Source organism: Stylophora pistillata, chromosome 12, assembly GCF_964205215.1.
Source record: "Stylophora pistillata chromosome 12, jaStyPist1.2, whole genome shotgun sequence".
Classification (NCBI taxonomy): Eukaryota; Metazoa; Cnidaria; class Anthozoa; order Scleractinia; family Pocilloporidae; genus Stylophora; species Stylophora pistillata.
Window position 1 is genome coordinate 14,647,047 of NC_142530.1, and position 17,954 is coordinate 14,665,000.

A 17,954-nucleotide genomic window follows, 5' to 3' on the forward strand; every position below is an offset into this window, starting at 1 on the left:
TGACGAACGCGTACAATGGACCGTGAGTGATTTTGCTGATAGGAGGTCTGGTTTGCACCAGTGTCAGGAGTGTTCTGACATTCTGAGCAAGAATAACTCAAGAAAATCCAAATTAATCGTGAAAACCGTAAGGGATCCTTGCCTCTTTATATCGAAAAAGATGGCTGCAATGCCTCTTCAAGCACGTCCACAGGGTATTACCTTCGATGAATATGGTAGACCATTTATAATCTTAAAAGAACAAGATAGGCAAACGAGGTTGACAGGGCTCGATGCACAGAAGGTGAACCTCATAATTGACATTCATATGCGTGTGATTGATTCGATTTCCACCCTTGTTCATCCAATTGAGTGAATTGTTTTTTGCTCTCTAGTCTCACATTTTGGCGGCCAAAGCTGTTGCTAATATTCTACGGACTTCTCTGGGGCCGAAAGGTGAGTAACGTGTAAGGCATATGAACATCCCTTGCAGCTGTCATTCGATTCGATTGAGCTGATTTTGTACAACTCTTTGCATTAAGTCAAACTTCGTCGAAGAATTGGACGAACTACTCTTTGCTATTGTTTCTTTAGAGAAAGAGGAAGCTCTTTAACTCAGCTGCAAATTAAACGGTGTTCTTTGATGAAGGCCTTGCAGTCACGCTAGCTACAAACTCTTGTACAGTACATACGTTCTTAACTTACCCTGTAGTTCTGGTGCTAGTACCTTTCAACCATCGAACTTGTTGTACGTGTAGTTAATTTTCCTTATTACCGATGAGGTTTTATTACATTTTCAAGAACACCAGTCGACGATATGACACAGCGAGACCACTCCTGCACACATCAAGTTGTATAAAACAATCGAACACTTGTCATTTACCCTCTTGCATCAAAGTTTCTTTTGAGACAGCCATCCTGAAAAGTAGCCTGACTGTTTAAACGTGCCCAATGCGTATTCTTATGAGGGAAATATTTGAGGAGGCCTCATCACTTAGCCTAATTCTGGTAGTATTTTCACAGAAGCTATATAAAATGAGATGCTCATGTTCAACTTTGCTTCAATTTTGATTTGGAAAAATGTGATACTAATGACTTCTCTTGACTGAAATTTACTAAGTGCTTCGTCACAGGCAGAAGGGTGACTCACTGATTATAATTACTGTGGAAGTCAAAGGGTGAGGCAGGTGCCCCCATCCCTCTGTCATGCTCCTTCCTATATTTTGCTCCTGAAGTGCTCTTGAGTCATAGCCAGGGGTGCTGAAGAGGTGACGAGTCCTACTGCACTGAACGTGTTAAGCTTTGACCAACTGATACCAACTTCTCTTGCATAATTTCTCACAATGAGCAATACGATTTCTTTATTAACATTTCACAGGCATGGACAAAATGATGGTGAGCCCAGATGGGGATGTTACAGTAACCAATGATGGTGCAACCATTTTAGACATGATGCAGGTGGAACATCAAATAGCTAAACTGATGGTTGACTTGTCAAAATCACAGGATGATGAGATTGGTGATGGAACCACAGGAGTTGTAGGTTAGAATAACAGAATTTCACAGTGGAGGCTTCATAATATGTTAGCCTTGTTTTGGCTGAGATACTACATCATTGAGCATAATCTCCATACTGTTCTTTATACATTTCCTAAGGTTCTGATGAGCAGAATTTGTTTAACAATCAAGAGCTGCTTTATTTGGTGATCATTTCCTGTACTCTCATGACCATAACATGTGATTTGGGGCTGATATTGTAAGGAGAAATTAGGTCGCTAGTGACTCTAAGGTGTCCAAAATGTTAAAAATTTTGCTTTAAAACTTTGTAGTGCAGTTTCACTTCAATGCTATGGAGAGATTGTTTTGATCAAAGACAATTGTGGTTGATTTGTTTATTTGCTTTGCATCTGTTTTGATAGTTCTTGCTGGAGCTCTTCTTGAACAAGCTGAACAGCTGTTGGACTGGGGAATCCACCCAATAAGGATTGCAGATGGTTATGAGCTGGCTGCCAGAATAGCTAATGAACATCTTGACAAGATTTGTGACAGCTTTCCCATTGACAAAAACAATCCAGAATCTCTTGTTCAGACTGCTATGACAACACTGGGATCTAAAATGTAAGTGCATATGTAATTGTCATTTGCAGTGAACAGGGCTCAACACTAACGGTAGCCCACTAGCCACAGACGAGTAGAAATTCAGTTTTGGCTAGTGGTTTTCGACTTTCACTAGCCAGTTTGGCTAGTAAACAAACTGAAATTGTCATAACATCTAAGATGAAACCAGCCACTTGGCTAGTAAGTTGAAAAGTTAGCGTCAAGCCCTGAGTGCAGAATAATAGGGTAGACACAGAACATGATTCATATTTTGAAGCTGCCTATTAGCATCTGGTTTGAAACTGCCTTTAAGTCTGGTTTTCCTCCATAATTGTATGTATATGCGCTGATGTCATATTTTGTCAGAAGAGTTGTAGGTCTCCAGGTAAATAAGGGACACTTTTTCTTTTGGGGGGTGGGGTCAGGGGGTTAGGTGGGTTTGAGGGGTGCAAACTAAGTTTATTTTGAATAAAAGGCATACATTTCTCAAGAAACTGTGTTGCTGTGTTTTTTTTTGGGGTGTGGCAGAAGGTAATTTGTTTTCTTCAACTAAGTTGACAATATAAAAGAACTTCTAAAACTATTTGTGGTGACCAAGTTACATTATCAACTCAGTTGATAAAACCAAATTATTAAGTTTATCATGTGCATTTGTGATAGTAATGCTTCAATAAACAGGGTTAGCATCAAAAAGTACTTTAAAACGGTCAGAAAAGTAGTCCTCAGTAGTCTTTGGACATCTGTAGATAAACATGTTAGACATGTGTATTTTACATTGTGTATCATACATGCAGGATCACCCTGCAGTTTGTATAAACTATCTATATGGTAGATGTAATTGCTAAGTGGTTAATGTGGTGAGCTCCAGATCAAAATGTCCTGTTTTGAGTCTTGGTCTGGTCACTTTTTCATGGTTTACACTCATGGTGCCTCTCTTCACCCAGATATGTGAATGGGTAGCAGGAGGCTCTTAAACTTGGGCAAATACAAGGGGTAACCCAAGGGTTGTTGCTAGGGCTGGCTCCTGGCAAAATTCCCTGGACTTTAAGCTTGCAATTTCTCTGTAAAGCTTGATAGTAGAGGGTGCAAAATACCTTCTTTTAGTTCGCATCACTGGGAACCAGCAGCCTAACTTCTCAGCCACAACCCTATAACTCTGGGAAGGACTGGCTTTCTGTTCAAGGATATGGGTGAGGAGTTAGGTAACTACTGCACTTTGTTGCTTCATGCCACTGAAACTGGGATTTTCTCCAGCATGATGGGCCTTTTGGCTTCTCGGGTGACATAAGACTAAAGTGCCAGTCTTTCTGCCTGTCTACCTTACCACTTGACCTTGGCATCTCTTTTCTTCCTTTGTTTAGTGTGAGCAGATGTCAGAGAAAGATGGCAGAAATTGCAGTGGATGCTGTTCTGTCTGTGGCAGACTTGGAAAGAAAAGATGTTGACTTTGAATTAATCAAGATGGAGGGAAAGGAAGGTGGAAAGCTGGAAGACACAATGTTGGTTAAAGGAGTTGTTGTGGATAAAGATATGAGCCATCCACAAATGCCAAAGGTACATTGTGTTGCCTTGAACCCAGAAAATATGATCTTCCTTATCAAAGTCTGTTTCTTTGTCTAATAGAACACTTAGGTACTTTGTGTTTACCTGAATTTTTTGTGTAATCATTTTGTAGTTGAACTTGGCTTTACTGAAGCAGGAGAAGCTTATAAAAAGTAACCAGAATAACTGGAAAGATTGCATAGAATACATCAAGTGTATCACCCCAATCACAAATTCTTTGTCCTTTGACATTTGGTTAAATCTGTTTTGACATTTGGTTAAATTTGTTTTGTTACAAACTGGAGTTTGTAACCCAACTCAATCAGTACCACCTTGGATGATTCAAAGCTTATAGGACTGTCTATCAGACTATACCAAAAATTTTGAAAAAAAAAAATGAATTGTCGAATTTTTCATGACTAAATGCGAGCGCCCGAATCACCTTTTAAGAGCTACAAGTCAAAGGGAATTTGTTTGATTGCTCTCAGATTTTGACAGTAGCAAGTTTTACATTTAAACAACAAAAACCTGTCTCTGAATTTTTTATTTCTAAATGCTCTTTTTTTCAAGAGTGATTTTTTTACAATCACTCCACATTTTTTTAATCCTATTTCAAAAATGTTTTTTAACTTTTCACTGAAATTGAATATGGCAAATTGCAGACACGTTTTTTTTTAGCGCTTTGGCCCCGGAAACGGAGGAACACATAAATAAGTGAAAAACAAAATTTGCTTTGACATGTAACGTTCAAAAGGTGATTCGGGCGCTTGCATTTAGAAGTCGTGAAAATTCGACAATTCATTTTTTTAAAAAATTTTTGGTATCGTCTGATAGCCAGTCTTATAAGCTTTAATTTGATATAGGGGTTTAGATATCTACAGTTTAAACTGGACATGCTACATCGCTTGCATGCAAGACACCCCTGAAGGTGCACAGTAACCTTAACTCCCATGAGTGACCAAGACAGAATTTCTCCTTAAATTGCTGTATCAATTTACAATATCAAGCAGACAAGTGACAAGAATCAAGACAAATAGAAATTACAGGTTATTTGCTGATCCAATACAACATTTTGTGGGCTAACATCAGGAGAATTTTACTGTAGACAGGAAGAAGAACTACTAAATTATGGGATCTTGGGAGTGAAAGAGTTCACTTCTAGAAGAAACATGTAACTTTTCTTTCCATTTTCATTACATTTACATGTAACATTACATGTTATCTGATATGACATCACTCCCAGATGTCATAAGTAATTCTCCTTACTGTCTGCTATACAATTCTCGTCATGTTAGTGTGGAGAATTTGGTATTTGATCAACAAAGAATTCTCTGATTTATGTTTTCTTATTCTGATAAATTATTGTTTGATATTGTTTTAATAAGTCTGTCTTGGTCATTCATGGGAATTAATGCTTTAAGTCTCAGATGTAACTTCTCCCCATAATATCCATATATTATATAACAAACAGGTAAGGAGAATACTAAAGCACATCAGGTCAATGTTACCTTGATCTAACACCAGATTCTCGTTACTAAATTATGAGGAAATGTGCAGCAGCTCAAAGGGAGAATTAACAATGGGATCTTAAGGGTTAAAAGTTAACTTATTTCAAGGAATATGTATTAGCTGGAGGGTAGAGTTACATGTCAGGTTGTGGAAGAGGAAAATATGTGGCCCTGTAACTGTTCCAACCTTTGCATTGCAGGTCATCAAAGATGCTAAACTTGCCATTTTGACCTGCCCATTTGAGCCTCCCAAGCCAAAAACCAAGCATAAGTTGGATGTGTCATCTATAGAAGATTATCAAAAGCTGCGAGAGTACGAGAAGGAGAAGTTTGAAGAGATGGTTAAACAAGTGAAGGATACAGGTGCTAACCTGGCTATCTGTCAGTGGGGTTTTGATGATGAAGCCAACCATCTTTTACTGCAAAATGAGCTTCCTGCAGTCAGATGGGTTGGAGGACCTGAAATAGAGGTACCAGTATTTATTTTTGTTTTGTGCAGAGCTGCTGGACCCAAGTAACAGCTTCTGTAGCTAGCTGGAAATTTTGACAATGTGGCTACCCACATACAGAGTGGTAGGGAAAGTCATACAAACGTCAGGGCACATTATGGTCTACTAAGCCGCAAACTTGGTGCCTCGATCAGTATGTTGGAAACAAACACAAAGCTTGTGTCATAGATGCCCTTCACTTATCACTACACTACTCTTAACTGTTGCTCTTGAAATAAACAAGTCATTCTTGATTCGTATTAAAGTGAAATCTTTTTTATGTATAATAAATCATTTATTAACCAAGCTTGTTCAGTCAAAATGGCTGGATGTCAGCCTCCATCTTTTTTTTTGTGTTTTATGGACCTGAACTTCGTCTTGGTAGAACTTGGCCAAAATCTAGTGATCTTGGCCTTGTGCTTGGTCATTAACCCATAATATATATTCAGTCTATCCCTCTGATCCACGTCCTTGAAGTGTAACCTGCAACATGCCTTGGACTTGGTTTACCTGTGCTTCAGGGAATAGATCATGAAAAAATATTTGTACAGTATGTCATCAATAACTGTGTCAATCCATTCTGATTTCCCTCTTCAGCTTATAGCAATTGCAACCGGTGGAAGAATAGTGCCCAGATTTTCAGAACTAACAGCAGATAAACTTGGCAAGGCTGGTCTGGTGAAAGAGCTCAGTTTTGGAACAACCAAAGACAGAATGTTAGTTATTGAAGAATGCCTCAACTCACGAGCTGTTACAATCTTTATCCGAGGAGGAAACAAAATGGTAGTTGCTTTATAATGTTGCAATGCCTATGCATAGAGAGGCGCTGGCCTCATGGTTAATGCGCCTGACTCCAGATTGAAATGTCAGGGTTCAAGTCCTGGCCAGGGACACTGCATTGTGTTCTTAGCTAAGATACTGTGCTCTCTTTCCACCTCTCTTCACCTAGGTGTTTAAATCGGTACTGGCAAATTTAATGGTGGGGGTAACCCTGCAGTGGACTAGCATACCATTCAGGGAGGAATAGAAATACTCCTAGTCACTTCGTGCTACAGAAACTGGAGCTAAGTGCAAGCCTGATAGGCCACTTTGCTTGTAACCAGACTTTTTTAATGCCTCTGCTTACTTGTACATGCAACCCTTTTTACTACATTGGAATTAAATGTTTTGACTTTGTATGCACACATGGTTTTCTGTAAATTACAGTGGGCAGTGCAAATATTATGCTTGCCAACGAAATTGGCGGAAACTCGCTAAGGTTGAAAATGTTATCTCCTTACAGATCATAGCAGAGGCAAAAAGGAGTATGCACGATGCACTGTGTGTTGTTAGGAATCTTGTGCGAGATAACCGTGTCGTGTATGGAGGAGGAGCAACAGAACTGGCATGCTCCCTAGCTGTCACCAAAGAAGCAGACAAGGTGGGAGTCCAGTGTACTTTTAATAAATGGAATAGAGCGAGATAGCATACTCTGCAATGAAACCATGGCTGCACTTTGGAGTTTAAGTTAAGTTTAGGTGAATAAAAATTATGGTGCCCATTTTCAGCATGTATTAATATTGAAGTACAGTGGAAAAGTGGAAGAATCCGTGAATCATGAATGTGATGGTCAATGAACTTGATCTAGGTTGTGAAATTTTAGGCAGTTGAATGCAGTTTAGAGGAAGCAATAGCCTCAACACACTGCTGAAGCATCACCTGCACCTTTTGGGTCCGCAATTTACGCATGTTTTAAGTTTATTGCATGACTATTGATGAGTATAACTGTTATCTCCACAGATATCCACCCTAGAGCAGTATGCCATGAGAGCATTTAGCGATGCCTTAGAAGCCATACCTCTTGCATTGGCAGAGAATTCAGGTTTGAATCCAATTCAAACTGTAGCCAATATCAAATCCAAACAAGTCGCTGAAGGCAATCCCAGACTCGGTGTTGACTGCATGGATGCCGGAATTAATGGTAAATAGCTTTAATTTAGCTTGATTCGCCCCTTTTGTTGCAAACTGGCCGTTCACTGAACTTTCTGACTTATGGAGGATCGCATTTAATATTCGTTGGGAAACCCTTCACTCTTTCCCCAACGTTAATAGGCCTGAAAAAGTGAGGGGGACGGGGGCAAGTCTACGGGTAGCTTATTACTACAATGACAACTACGCGATTGTTCCGATAATGTTGTTTCCTAGCAAATTTGTAGAAAGGAAGAGAAAACTAAGTGAATTGCGGGCACGTCTGGGACACTTTGTTACTGGAGACTTAAAGCTCGCCAGGTTCTAGAACCAACCACTTTTCAGGAATCGGGGCCACGCTCTTTTACCCCTCCTCCACCCCTTTTCGTTGAGACTCCTCTCAGGAGGGTGGGGAGGGAAGAGGTTGGAACACCGGAGTTACGAAAGAAGGGAAATCGAACTTATTTCTTAGTTTGTGCGTCACTTTTGTTTCGAAGTGATTTGTCCCAATAAAGACTGATTTGACAAATGTATTTAATTTATTTCACGACTATGCTGACACGTTCTCGGTCCTAATTTGTTTTCGTAGATATGAAAGAACAACACGTCATTGAAACGCTTATCGGAAAGAAACAGCAAATAAGTTTGGCAACCCAGCTTGTGAAGATGATCCTTAAAATCGACGATATCAGGACGCAAGGAGAATCGTGACGTCCTGACATGGCCAGCCTGCGTGATATCAAATTGTGGCATACGATTGGTGGATAAACATCACAGTAGCATATTGCCAACACCATTTTTTCATGGAATTTATGTCAAAACAAAAGGTGGCAATCGAAGTTGCTTTACAGACAGTGTTGAACGATCTAGTTAATCAAATGTTCAAGAAAGCGTTGTAGGGCCGGCGAAAGAACAAAAGAACAGTCTCCGTACGACGAAGATCCAAAGATATGTATCGCGATGATGAATAAATTGTAAACAGACCGCATAAATGTTGTTGTTGCAGTTTATTTGCAGTTGGTACCAGCCAGAAAATATTATATTACTTTAATAATGATGCCAGTGTTGCACATACCCACTCCCCCCACACCGCATCCACAAAATTACACCTACTAAATACGACCCAACAGCGATCTATGGTGTGAAGACCGCTTTCTGTACTGAAACGTACGTGCAGGTGGGAAAATATATAGAGAGAGATAATCAAATGTGTTACAAGTTTTTGCAAGTTTACATTCTTATCAATCCCGGCCTGCACAAGGGGTCTGTTATCTGACCTGTAAGTGCTTTTATTGCAGTGACCCACATCCTATTTTCCCAAGGTAAAAAAGGCTAATTGATTTTTACCCCCTCAGGGCCCTCCCTAAAAGTCTCTGTAATGTAACGAACACCTCGCCTCCTCGTGGCCAGCTACCCTAAGCTCTCAGAGATTTTTGGGAAAAAATGTATGTAAGCAAACTCAAAATGTCAGTTTGTCTCACAAATCAATTTTTTGCCTCAGCCTTCAGCTTGCACCAATAATTTATTTGCTCACCGGACACGTACCATGGAGTTGGCATTTTGCTCAATCTTGTCCAATAATTATTATTCATTATTAACTGCTTACATGCATTTGCTTGAATGTAACTATTCAAAACTTTGAATGCATTATGTAACTTTAGTTTTAACCTCTTTCACTCCCAAGATCCTGTCAAAAAATCTCTTTACTTTTCACTTTACTTTAACCTACAATTCTTATGAGTCTGGAGTAGGAGCTATTAAACAATTATTATTATTTTCTTTTTGTGACCTTTTTGGCTGGGACCCAAACCCGTTAAACTGTCCTCTGTCCTTGCGTGCGGTAGTTGTGAAATCATCATTGCGTAATGGTCTCTACACATAAGAAAACTGGCTATAGATCGTTACGAACTAACTTATTTAAGTTGGATATATCAATAAAGTTGAAGTGGTAAATTGGCCACCGTAACGATTACAAAAGCTGACGTTTCGAGCGTTAGCCCTTCGTCGGAAGTCTTTTTAGTCGTATTTGTGTATGTACAGCCTGTTTTCATACTTGTTAACGTATTTAAAAATAAATGAATAACGACATCTGAAGATATACCTCCTCAAGGTTGAGAAGTCGTTATCAGCGGAGATGGAATTGTTTTTACCAAGCTGATGTTCTTTGGAAGGATCAAATAAGCGATGAAAAACATGAGGAAATCTCAAGGTCAAGTGATGTTTGTTTGAGAAAAATCCAAACGTTTTTGAGCTGCCACTTTTCTCCTCGGACTCCTTGGAGGAAGAGCAAGATCTCGGGAACTCCTGCAGAAACTGTGGACATAGAAACAGTTGTACATCGCTCCTTTAGCGACCCATTTTTACCTACTCATCGTCATAGAAGAAAGAGTTCAATGTTGAGCCGATAGTCGACGTTCCAACAGATCACAACAGAGAAGCGTATATCACTTAAGACAATCTAGGAAGTTTAAATCTATTGATATGAATGTGTTCCGATCGGCTATAGCTGATTCCGATTTATGCAAAAATCCACCCGATAATCTTGATGACCTTGCGATCTGCTACGATACCACCTTAAAAGGGATTCTGGACAAACACGCACCGCTTGTAACGAGGACAATAGTACAAAGACCACGCGTTCTATAGTCTCCCTCGCAGACGTTTTTAGACTCGTCACGCAACGTTTCTGTGGGGACGAGCGTTGCGTGACGAGACTAAAAACGGCTGCGAGGGAGACTACGCGTTCCTTGGTTTACTGAAGAAATCAGGGATTCAAAGCATGAAAGACGAAGAGCAGAGAAAAAATGGAAAAGGACTAAGTATGCAGTAGACCAAGCTAACTTTAAAAAGAAAAGGAACTTAAAAACTACATTAATGGATAAAGCACGAGCTGATTTCTACACGGATTTCTTTGCTGAAAATAGTCACGGCAATAGTTTATATTTTGGGCTGCCAGACTATCAAATCAATAAGTTACAAAGAGTGCAAAATGCAGCGGCAAGGTTGATACTCATGGCTAGTAAATATTGTCACATTACTCCATTATTTTTTAAACTTTACTAGCTGCCCATTCGTCAACGTATTTAATTTAAGATCCTTCTGATCACGTGTAAGGCTGTTCATGGGCTTGCGCCTAATTATATACTAGAATTAATTAAGTGAAAGACCCCCGCAAGGTGCAGATTACGATCTTGCAATGATGATCTATTACCGGAATTACCACAAGGGAAGATGTACTCCACACTCGGTGACTGATCTTTTCAAACAACTGCACCAAAACTTTGGAATGTTCAGTTCCATATTATATTAGAAATTCAAAATCGTTGAATCTTTTAAAAAAATATTTAAAGACGTATTTATTTAAAGAAGCTTTTAGTTGTTAAATATCGAATTACATTAGATTAGATTATATATATTTTTGTACTTAAACTACACTATTATACATTTTTAGATATTTTATTGACATATGTTTAGCATATATATTATTTCATTAGATTTTTTTCTTTTTCTATTTGTTGTTTTTTTTCTGTTAGATTTTTGTAACATTTTAAGTTTCTGCGCTGATGAAAATGAATATTGATATTAGCGCAATATATATATATATATATAGATATAGAAAGTTTAAAAAATTGCGAGGATAGACAACTTCTGACGTAAAAAAATATAAAAGTTTTAATAAAAAACGTTTCGGTCAGAGACCTTCAGTGCAGTTATTTAGAACTTTTGAAATAAAAAAAGAGCATTAAATAAGATCGAAGTGCTAATGATTTCGTAATTACAGATAACGACTAATGAACTGGTGCTAATAAACAAAAAACTTAATTACAAAGAAAGCAATGGACAAAATACAAGAAACAAACCCTAAAAACTAAGAGATAAGAATACTAAATGTTGTAATATGAATGGCGTAATCAATTGCAAAGAAGCAATGCGGCGTGCATTAAAAAGGGAAGGCCCACTTTTTACTACAACTGTAAACCGTAACAAAATCCCCAAACAAGGCCTTTGGAGCCCGAAAGGGCAAATTAGCAACAAAATCCCTGGAGGGGCCCTTAAATGATACTAACCATAATAAGATCCCTTGGCAGGGCCTCTGAGTCCAATCCACACCTAAAGGGCCGACAAAATCCAAGGAAAGGGTCTTTGAACGATCAATTAGTAGCGCCTACTATAAGATGGAAAATTAATTAGAGCAAATTCTATTTTTCGAATGAAATTCCTTTCTTTTACTCAAACCATGGGGTGCCAAAGAGAACAACTGAGCACTCCAATAAGCCTCTTTTGTGATTAAAAGCCTATCGATCTCTGCAGAGCCATTAGGGGCCTGTACCTGATATCGATCAATGCATTGGAACGAAAAATCGTCCAGGGTGTGTAGGGTTTTGTTGAAGTGTATCGCTACTTCACAAGTTGTTGTGTTTGTGAGCATAGCAGATCTCGAAATCCCACTTTAAAGTCGGTGGTGGTAAGATCCCACGTATTGCAGGCGACATTTCTTACAGGAAGCCAAGCTAAGTAGATCACATTTTTAGAGTCACAGGAAAGTCTAGAGTGAATGGTGTAATTTTTGCCCGTCTGAAAGCTGAGAAATGATTTAGATTCAACAAAGAAATTCTGACAGAGGTCGCATCTTTTCCTATCGCATTTAAAGCAGCCATTGTTTTGAGGAATGGTTTGTCTCTCGCTGGCAGTTTTAAAACGAGATGGTGCTGACAATTCTTTGAGATTTTTCGATCGACGGAAAGATGGTATGATAGAATTTCGAGGAAAAAGTTCTTTTAATTTGGGGCTAGATTACAAAATAAACAAATGCTTTCTGATTATGTTGCCCACGTCTGGCGAGTTAGGATTAAATGCAGTAACAAATGGAAATAGATTCTTCGCTTCTTTTCCACGAGTCCTGAGTAAATTATGTCTAGGGATGGCGGAGGCTTTGGAGAATTGTTTAAAAACTAATTTAGAAGGGTAACCCTGGTTAATAAGGTACTCTTTGTACTCAGCTGTTCTCTCGGCAAAAAATACTTCTTCAGAGCAATTTCTTTTCAATCTTGTGGCACTCCAAAAGGAGTATATATATATCTTAATATATCTTAATATATATATCTTAATAGACGTTTTGTTGTATAGTATCGCTTGGTATTTTTACGAGTTGTGCCGTATTTTGACGAGCCCGAAGGGCGAGTCAAAATACTCAGCGACACTACACAACAAAACGTCTGATAAGAAATTTATTATCGAACACGCCAAATTGTTATTTCAGCGGGGGCGAATTTCGCGCATATTTCTTGAGTACAAACATCCCGTGATATTTGTACTCGTCTCGCGCGTTATTTGTACTCTGCGAAGTACAGTCGGATAATAAAAGTTATTATTAAAAACTGGAACATTGGATAATGCAATTCAAGACTTTTCATTGGCTTAACCATTATGGTATATGAGCCAATAGACCATAAACTACGATATGGTAAGCGTACGCGTAAGCTTAAAATTAAAAGGGAGCTAAAAATTTAATAAAATTTAATAATTTAATGCAGCGTTTTTAATAAAACAATTATTCCACTCGCGTTCGTGGAATAATTGTTAAATATTCTTAATAATACTATAATATTTAATGCTCAAGCACACCAACTCAAACTTCTGCTGCCTCGAGGTAGCTGTTGTAGCACTCCTTTGTATCACCAAGCCAAGAATTAGGCTAAACACACGTAACTAAAAACCTGAAAAGGGTTTATTGACTCAGAGGTCGTCCGGAGCCCCAGCAAGGTTCCAAGTTAGGCATTAGATAATAGCTTACTCTATTAACTTTGAAAGGTTCGTATTTCATTGCGTTCGTGTCTTTCTGTCGATGGTGTCGCGAGTGTTTGTAGTTTATTGTGGATTTGACTTGTTTCAAGGGAATATTTCGACGGGAATACTGAGGAAATGTATTTGCAGTTTGTACTAGAGGTAAGGTTTCTTATGTATTGTTTTGGAAAGCATTTTAATTTAGTGGACGTTGACCTGCTCTGACCGATCGACAACTGTAAACAGTGGGAAATAACGCTAAATCAGGCTGGGTCAAGATTGATGCGTTTGAATACTTTTGAGGAATAATAAGCTAAGTTTAACTAAGGTTATAGATCTCTGGCAGCAATATAAATTTGTTTTATTCCATGTTACCCACTTTTAAAGTTGTCAGTGGTAGAAAATGTCTCGGAAAGTAAAATGACTCGTTTCCTTGCAAAATATTCTTGCAGCGTAAAACACAAATCAATTAAATGTGGTAAATCTTAAAGTCCTAAACCTATTTCCTAAGCTCACATTAACTCTTTAAATCGAGAAGTGATAAACATTGAATTCTTCTCGTAGTAATAAACAGCCATTTGGGTATGAAGAAGCTAGTAGTTGATCAACTAATTCGGAAGGTCATATTTCATCACCGTAAACAAAATTTGCCCCCGTTTCTTAATGGTCGTTTCTTATTTTGATTTTGCATTTATCTCGCTCATCATAAATATGACTTGTCTTAAAGATCTATTAAAACGGGAATACTGGTTAAATTGATTAAATATCTCTTTAGCTTGCAGTAGATCAGAGGAAAGTTTGATTTTGCATCAATTGTTTCCTAAAGCTTTTTAGTGGATGTAAATCACTTGATCAACGTTTTGCTTGATTGTGTGCTTTAAACTGTGAGAATTTCTAATTTGAGTCATTTCTAACTTAAATTGTATGAGTTTACATTTGGCCTGGTTCAGACGAATTAAATAACTACAATTATAAAAAAACTAGTTTATTGGATAATGCAATTCAAGACTTTTTATTGGCTTAGCCATTATGGTATATCAGCCAATATACCATAATCTACAAATATGGCAAGCGTATGTGTCAACCTAATATTAAAAGGGAGCTAAAACTGTCATAAAATTTAATAATTAACAATTATTCCACTCGCGCTTGTTGGATATGAGATGATTATAGCCAACTCGGCGCTAAGCACCTCGTTGGCTATCTATCATCTCATATCCAACGCACGCTCGTGGAATAATTGTTAATTATTCAAAGGAAAATGACTTCCTTCCTTGCAAAATATTCCTTACATAAATTTGAAATATGTGACAGATATTAATCAAAATTTGTGAGCCCTTTCCAACAGATGACAAGAGAGGACCTTATTAAAGAATGCAGAGGTTGCAATCTTCCAACAGATGGTTTGCTAAAACCATCCCTGTACAGTAAGCTTAGAAAGGAACTAAAGGGTATTCAGTGGGTAGCACTGTGTTTTCCAAATCAGACAACTTCCTTGCAAGACCTCAACCTAGCCCAGTACGAAGTGGTACCAGTGGAGCCTCTTCATGACCTCAAGGAGCACATTAACAATTTGTTAAAGGAACTCCCCAAACATCTCACCAACAAGGAAAAAGTTTTGTTTGAAAAGGCAAGAAGAGTTGTTTTGTTGATCAGCAGTCAAAGATTGGAAAGTTTGCCACACATCTTCCTGACTTCCCAGACACTGTCATTCCTCAAGAGCTACTTGAAAATGAAGTGTACCAGGCACACCTTGAGCAGATTGGTGATTTTCTTCTTTGTGGAAAAGGAGTATGGTGGCACACAGATGAAGAGAGTAAAGAAGTTATCTTCCATGACAGCAAAGGACAACTTGAATTTCAAGACCAAGGGCCTGCAATGCATCACTTTTGTTCCTCTTCCTTTCATAGTGAAAGGCTCTATCTTGAGAGGAAGTGGAACGAATGCCTCGCTTGAGGAGATCCTCAGGTACCCATTAGAAAGGTTAAGGTGTATGACCCTAGTGTGGCCGTAGTATATACCGAATGGTACAGGACGTTTCTGGATGATCACTAGGCACTGGATGATCCCTGGGCACTGGATGATCACCGAAATGATGAAGAACATAACGATAGCCTTCAATGTCCTGACTACACAAATGACACGCAAGAATCAGTTGATCAAGAATCCCTCAATCAAGAATCCATCTGCAATAATTTGGTGATCATTTCTAATATAGAAGCAGCAGAGCTGAGTGATAATGAGTGTGATGAAGTTCATGTTGATGCTGGTGGCTGTGGTGATGAGGGTGCTGATGTTGACAGTTATGGCCACTGTGATAGTGGTGGTGTGGAGAATACAGATGTTATTCACTCACATGAAGCCAATCTTCATCAGGTTGAAGACCACAGTAAAAAAAAAAACAGATCTAAGCAGTCCTGGGGATGGCATAGATTGGGTAACAAATATATTGGAAACCAAGCCTGCCACATCTGTTTCAAAATTATTGGGAGTGACACCTCTTGTAAATACCCTAGACAAGGCCAGGAAAGCCCTTCACAAGAAGGAAAACTGTCAAAAAAGATACTATCAAAATAAGTATAAAGATACTTTGGCTTCTGTTCAAACACAAGTGCTTGCAGCCACCAAAAGTACACAGAGGAAATAGAAAAGTGGGAGAGAATTTGTTGTCAAGAATGGTTTTGCACCAACTTTTGAACACTTTCAACCTGAAGTGGCCCTTGGGACTGCATATAAGAAGAAGAAATTGAGTAGGGAACTATTGAAACACTGGAAAACAACTGTACATGAGCATTAACACTTCACAACTGACCAGACGATGTCACTGTTTAAATGTGTATACATATATAAGGCTTTTTTTTTCCTACTGAATCTCTGTTTTTGAACAGTTGGACTTGTTGATGACTATTTGATTTAGAGTTACACTGAAGAAGTTTTCATAGACTTTAAACTTAACAAATTTTCATTAATATATGTCACATATTTCATATTTTAAATATTTCATATTTTAAATAATAAAGAATATTTTGCAAGGAAGCAAGTCATTTTCCTTTGAACAATTAACAATTATTGGATGAGGTTGAGCAAAATATCTGATTTGTACGTGGCGAGCAGATCAATTATTTGCCGAAACCGAAGGCTGAGGCAAATAATTGATCTGCGAGACACTGACAAATCACAATATTTTGCGATAAGTGAGTTCAATAATTGTTTTATCATTCAATCACCGAGTTTGTTTTCAATTTTTTGGAGGAAGTGGCAAGCGAGTTTGTTTTCAGTTTTTTTGGGGGTAGTGGCAAGGGCACACTGTTGCCAGAAATCAAATGGTTTCCTTCTCAGTTAAATAACTTATTCTGTCAACTTTAAATTGTACATACAGTCAACTGTTAATTAACAAAATGTATGCCTTCAAATGGCTGAAACTTCCAGGAACAAGTTCACAGTCATCAAGGATTTGAAATCCAAAAAAAAAAGAGAAAATGTATTCATTGATGAATTAGCTTTAACACAATCTCTGAAAGTTCACTTTAAAAGTTGAAAGTGCAGTACATTGGAAAAATTAATAACTGTCTGCTGCGTGTTAGATTGCTCGATACTTAGCTCATTTAGAATATGCTCTTCCTGAGAGGCTGTGAGAAGGGGTTGCGGTGCACTCTCAGCTACAGGAATCGAAGAGGTTGCCGTAATGGTTGTTAAATGATTCTGATAATGATTCTGATAATGTTTACACACAAGAGCGACCGCACATGAGCAGACCATTATTTGTAGGCAGTTATTTGCAGGTCATGTGGTGGGCTCCCAGCCAATGAAAAGGGGGAAAAAAATCCTTTGAATGATAATTGTAGTTATTTAATTCGTCTGAACCAGGCCAAGTGTAAACTCATACAACTTGTATAGGTAATCGCATGGGGCTGAGTAAAATTAAGGACTAATATCACACGTGTTTTTGGAAGTTGCTGAAATTGCCCAAGTCGCGCAGCAACAAGGGCAATTTCTGCAACTTCCAAAAACAAAAGTGATAATAATCCTTAATTTTATGAGGAACCATGTGATTACTTGTTTTCAATATAAGGGGCAAAATGTTTTCTTACTGATCTCACGCAAAATGGGACGCCATCGTTACAAAACAAACAGAAAATTTCTTTACCTTGGCAGCCGTTGCTAAGCGATTTTCAGTCAATCATTTTCAAGTAATTTTGCCCGGGGCAATTACAAAAATTAAGAAAAAATGCCCTCTGTCTTGACCAATCACAATTCAGTAATTTTGCCTCATATAATAAAAGTTAGAAATGACTCTAACTAGCAATTATCACAGTTTAAAGCAGACAATCAAGCAAAACGTTGATCAAGTGATTTACATCCACTAACAAGCTTTCGGAAACAATTGATGCAAAATCAAACTTTCCTCTGATCTACTGCAAGCTAAAGAGATATTTAATCAATTTAACCAGTATTCCCGTTTTAATAGATCTTTAAGGCAAGTCATATTTATGATGAGCGAGATAAATGCAAAATCAAAATAAGAAACGACCATTAAGAAACGGGGGCAAATTTTGTTTACGGTGATGAAATATGACCTTCCGAATTAGTTGATCAACTACTAGCTTCT

The 17,954-nt window shown here is 38.2% G+C and overlaps 2 protein-coding genes and 1 long non-coding RNA gene across 3 annotated transcripts in view; 2 read left to right on the plus strand and 1 right to left on the minus strand.

The window, feature by feature from the left end:
* The first annotated feature begins 40 nt into the window (after positions 1–40).
* Positions 41–8,553, plus strand: LOC111330822 (T-complex protein 1 subunit epsilon). The gene is made up of 10 exons (XM_022935777.2): positions 41–283; positions 375–435; positions 1,358–1,522; positions 1,899–2,097; positions 3,438–3,630; positions 5,327–5,596; positions 6,212–6,397; positions 6,897–7,034; positions 7,394–7,574; positions 8,151–8,553. Exons 1-10 carry the CDS (start codon positions 161–163, stop codon positions 8,270–8,272), a joined length of 1,638 nt encoding a protein of 545 aa, XP_022791512.2. The 5' UTR covers positions 41–160; the 3' UTR covers positions 8,273–8,553.
* LOC148718923 (uncharacterized) overlaps positions 8,554–17,954 on the minus strand; it is an 11,389-nt gene continuing 1,988 nt past the window's right edge. The window contains exons 2-3 of the long non-coding RNA XR_015993921.1: positions 11,629–11,726; positions 8,554–9,874 (exon numbers count right to left, since the gene is read on the minus strand). This is a non-coding gene — a long non-coding RNA (uncharacterized LOC148718923). The remainder of the gene's footprint in view (positions 9,875–11,628; positions 11,727–17,954) is intronic.
* Positions 13,192–16,935, plus strand: LOC148718924 (uncharacterized). The gene is made up of 2 exons (XM_088740823.1): positions 13,192–13,507; positions 14,694–16,935. The coding sequence occupies exons 1-2, from the start codon at positions 13,484–13,486 to the stop codon at positions 15,357–15,359; spliced, it is 690 nt and encodes a 229-aa protein (XP_088596949.1). The 5' UTR covers positions 13,192–13,483; the 3' UTR covers positions 15,360–16,935.

Excerpts from the sequence above, each read along its gene's own strand:
- LOC111330822 (XM_022935777.2), top strand. The coding sequence starts at position 161 with ATGGCTGCAATGCCTCTTCAAGCACGTCCACAGGGTATTACCTTCGAT. Across the intron at positions 284-374 it reads CAGGGCTCGATGCACAGAAG|TCTCACATTTTGGCGGCCAA; the intron begins GTGAACCTCATA and ends TTTGCTCTCTAG. Across the intron at positions 7,575-8,150 it reads CATGGATGCCGGAATTAATG|ATATGAAAGAACAACACGTC; the intron begins GTAAATAGCTTT and ends TTGTTTTCGTAG.
- LOC148718924 (XM_088740823.1), top strand. The coding sequence starts at position 13,484 with ATGTATTTGCAGTTTGTACTAGAG. Across the intron at positions 13,508-14,693 it reads ATTTGCAGTTTGTACTAGAG|ATGACAAGAGAGGACCTTAT; the intron begins GTAAGGTTTCTT and ends CCTTTCCAACAG.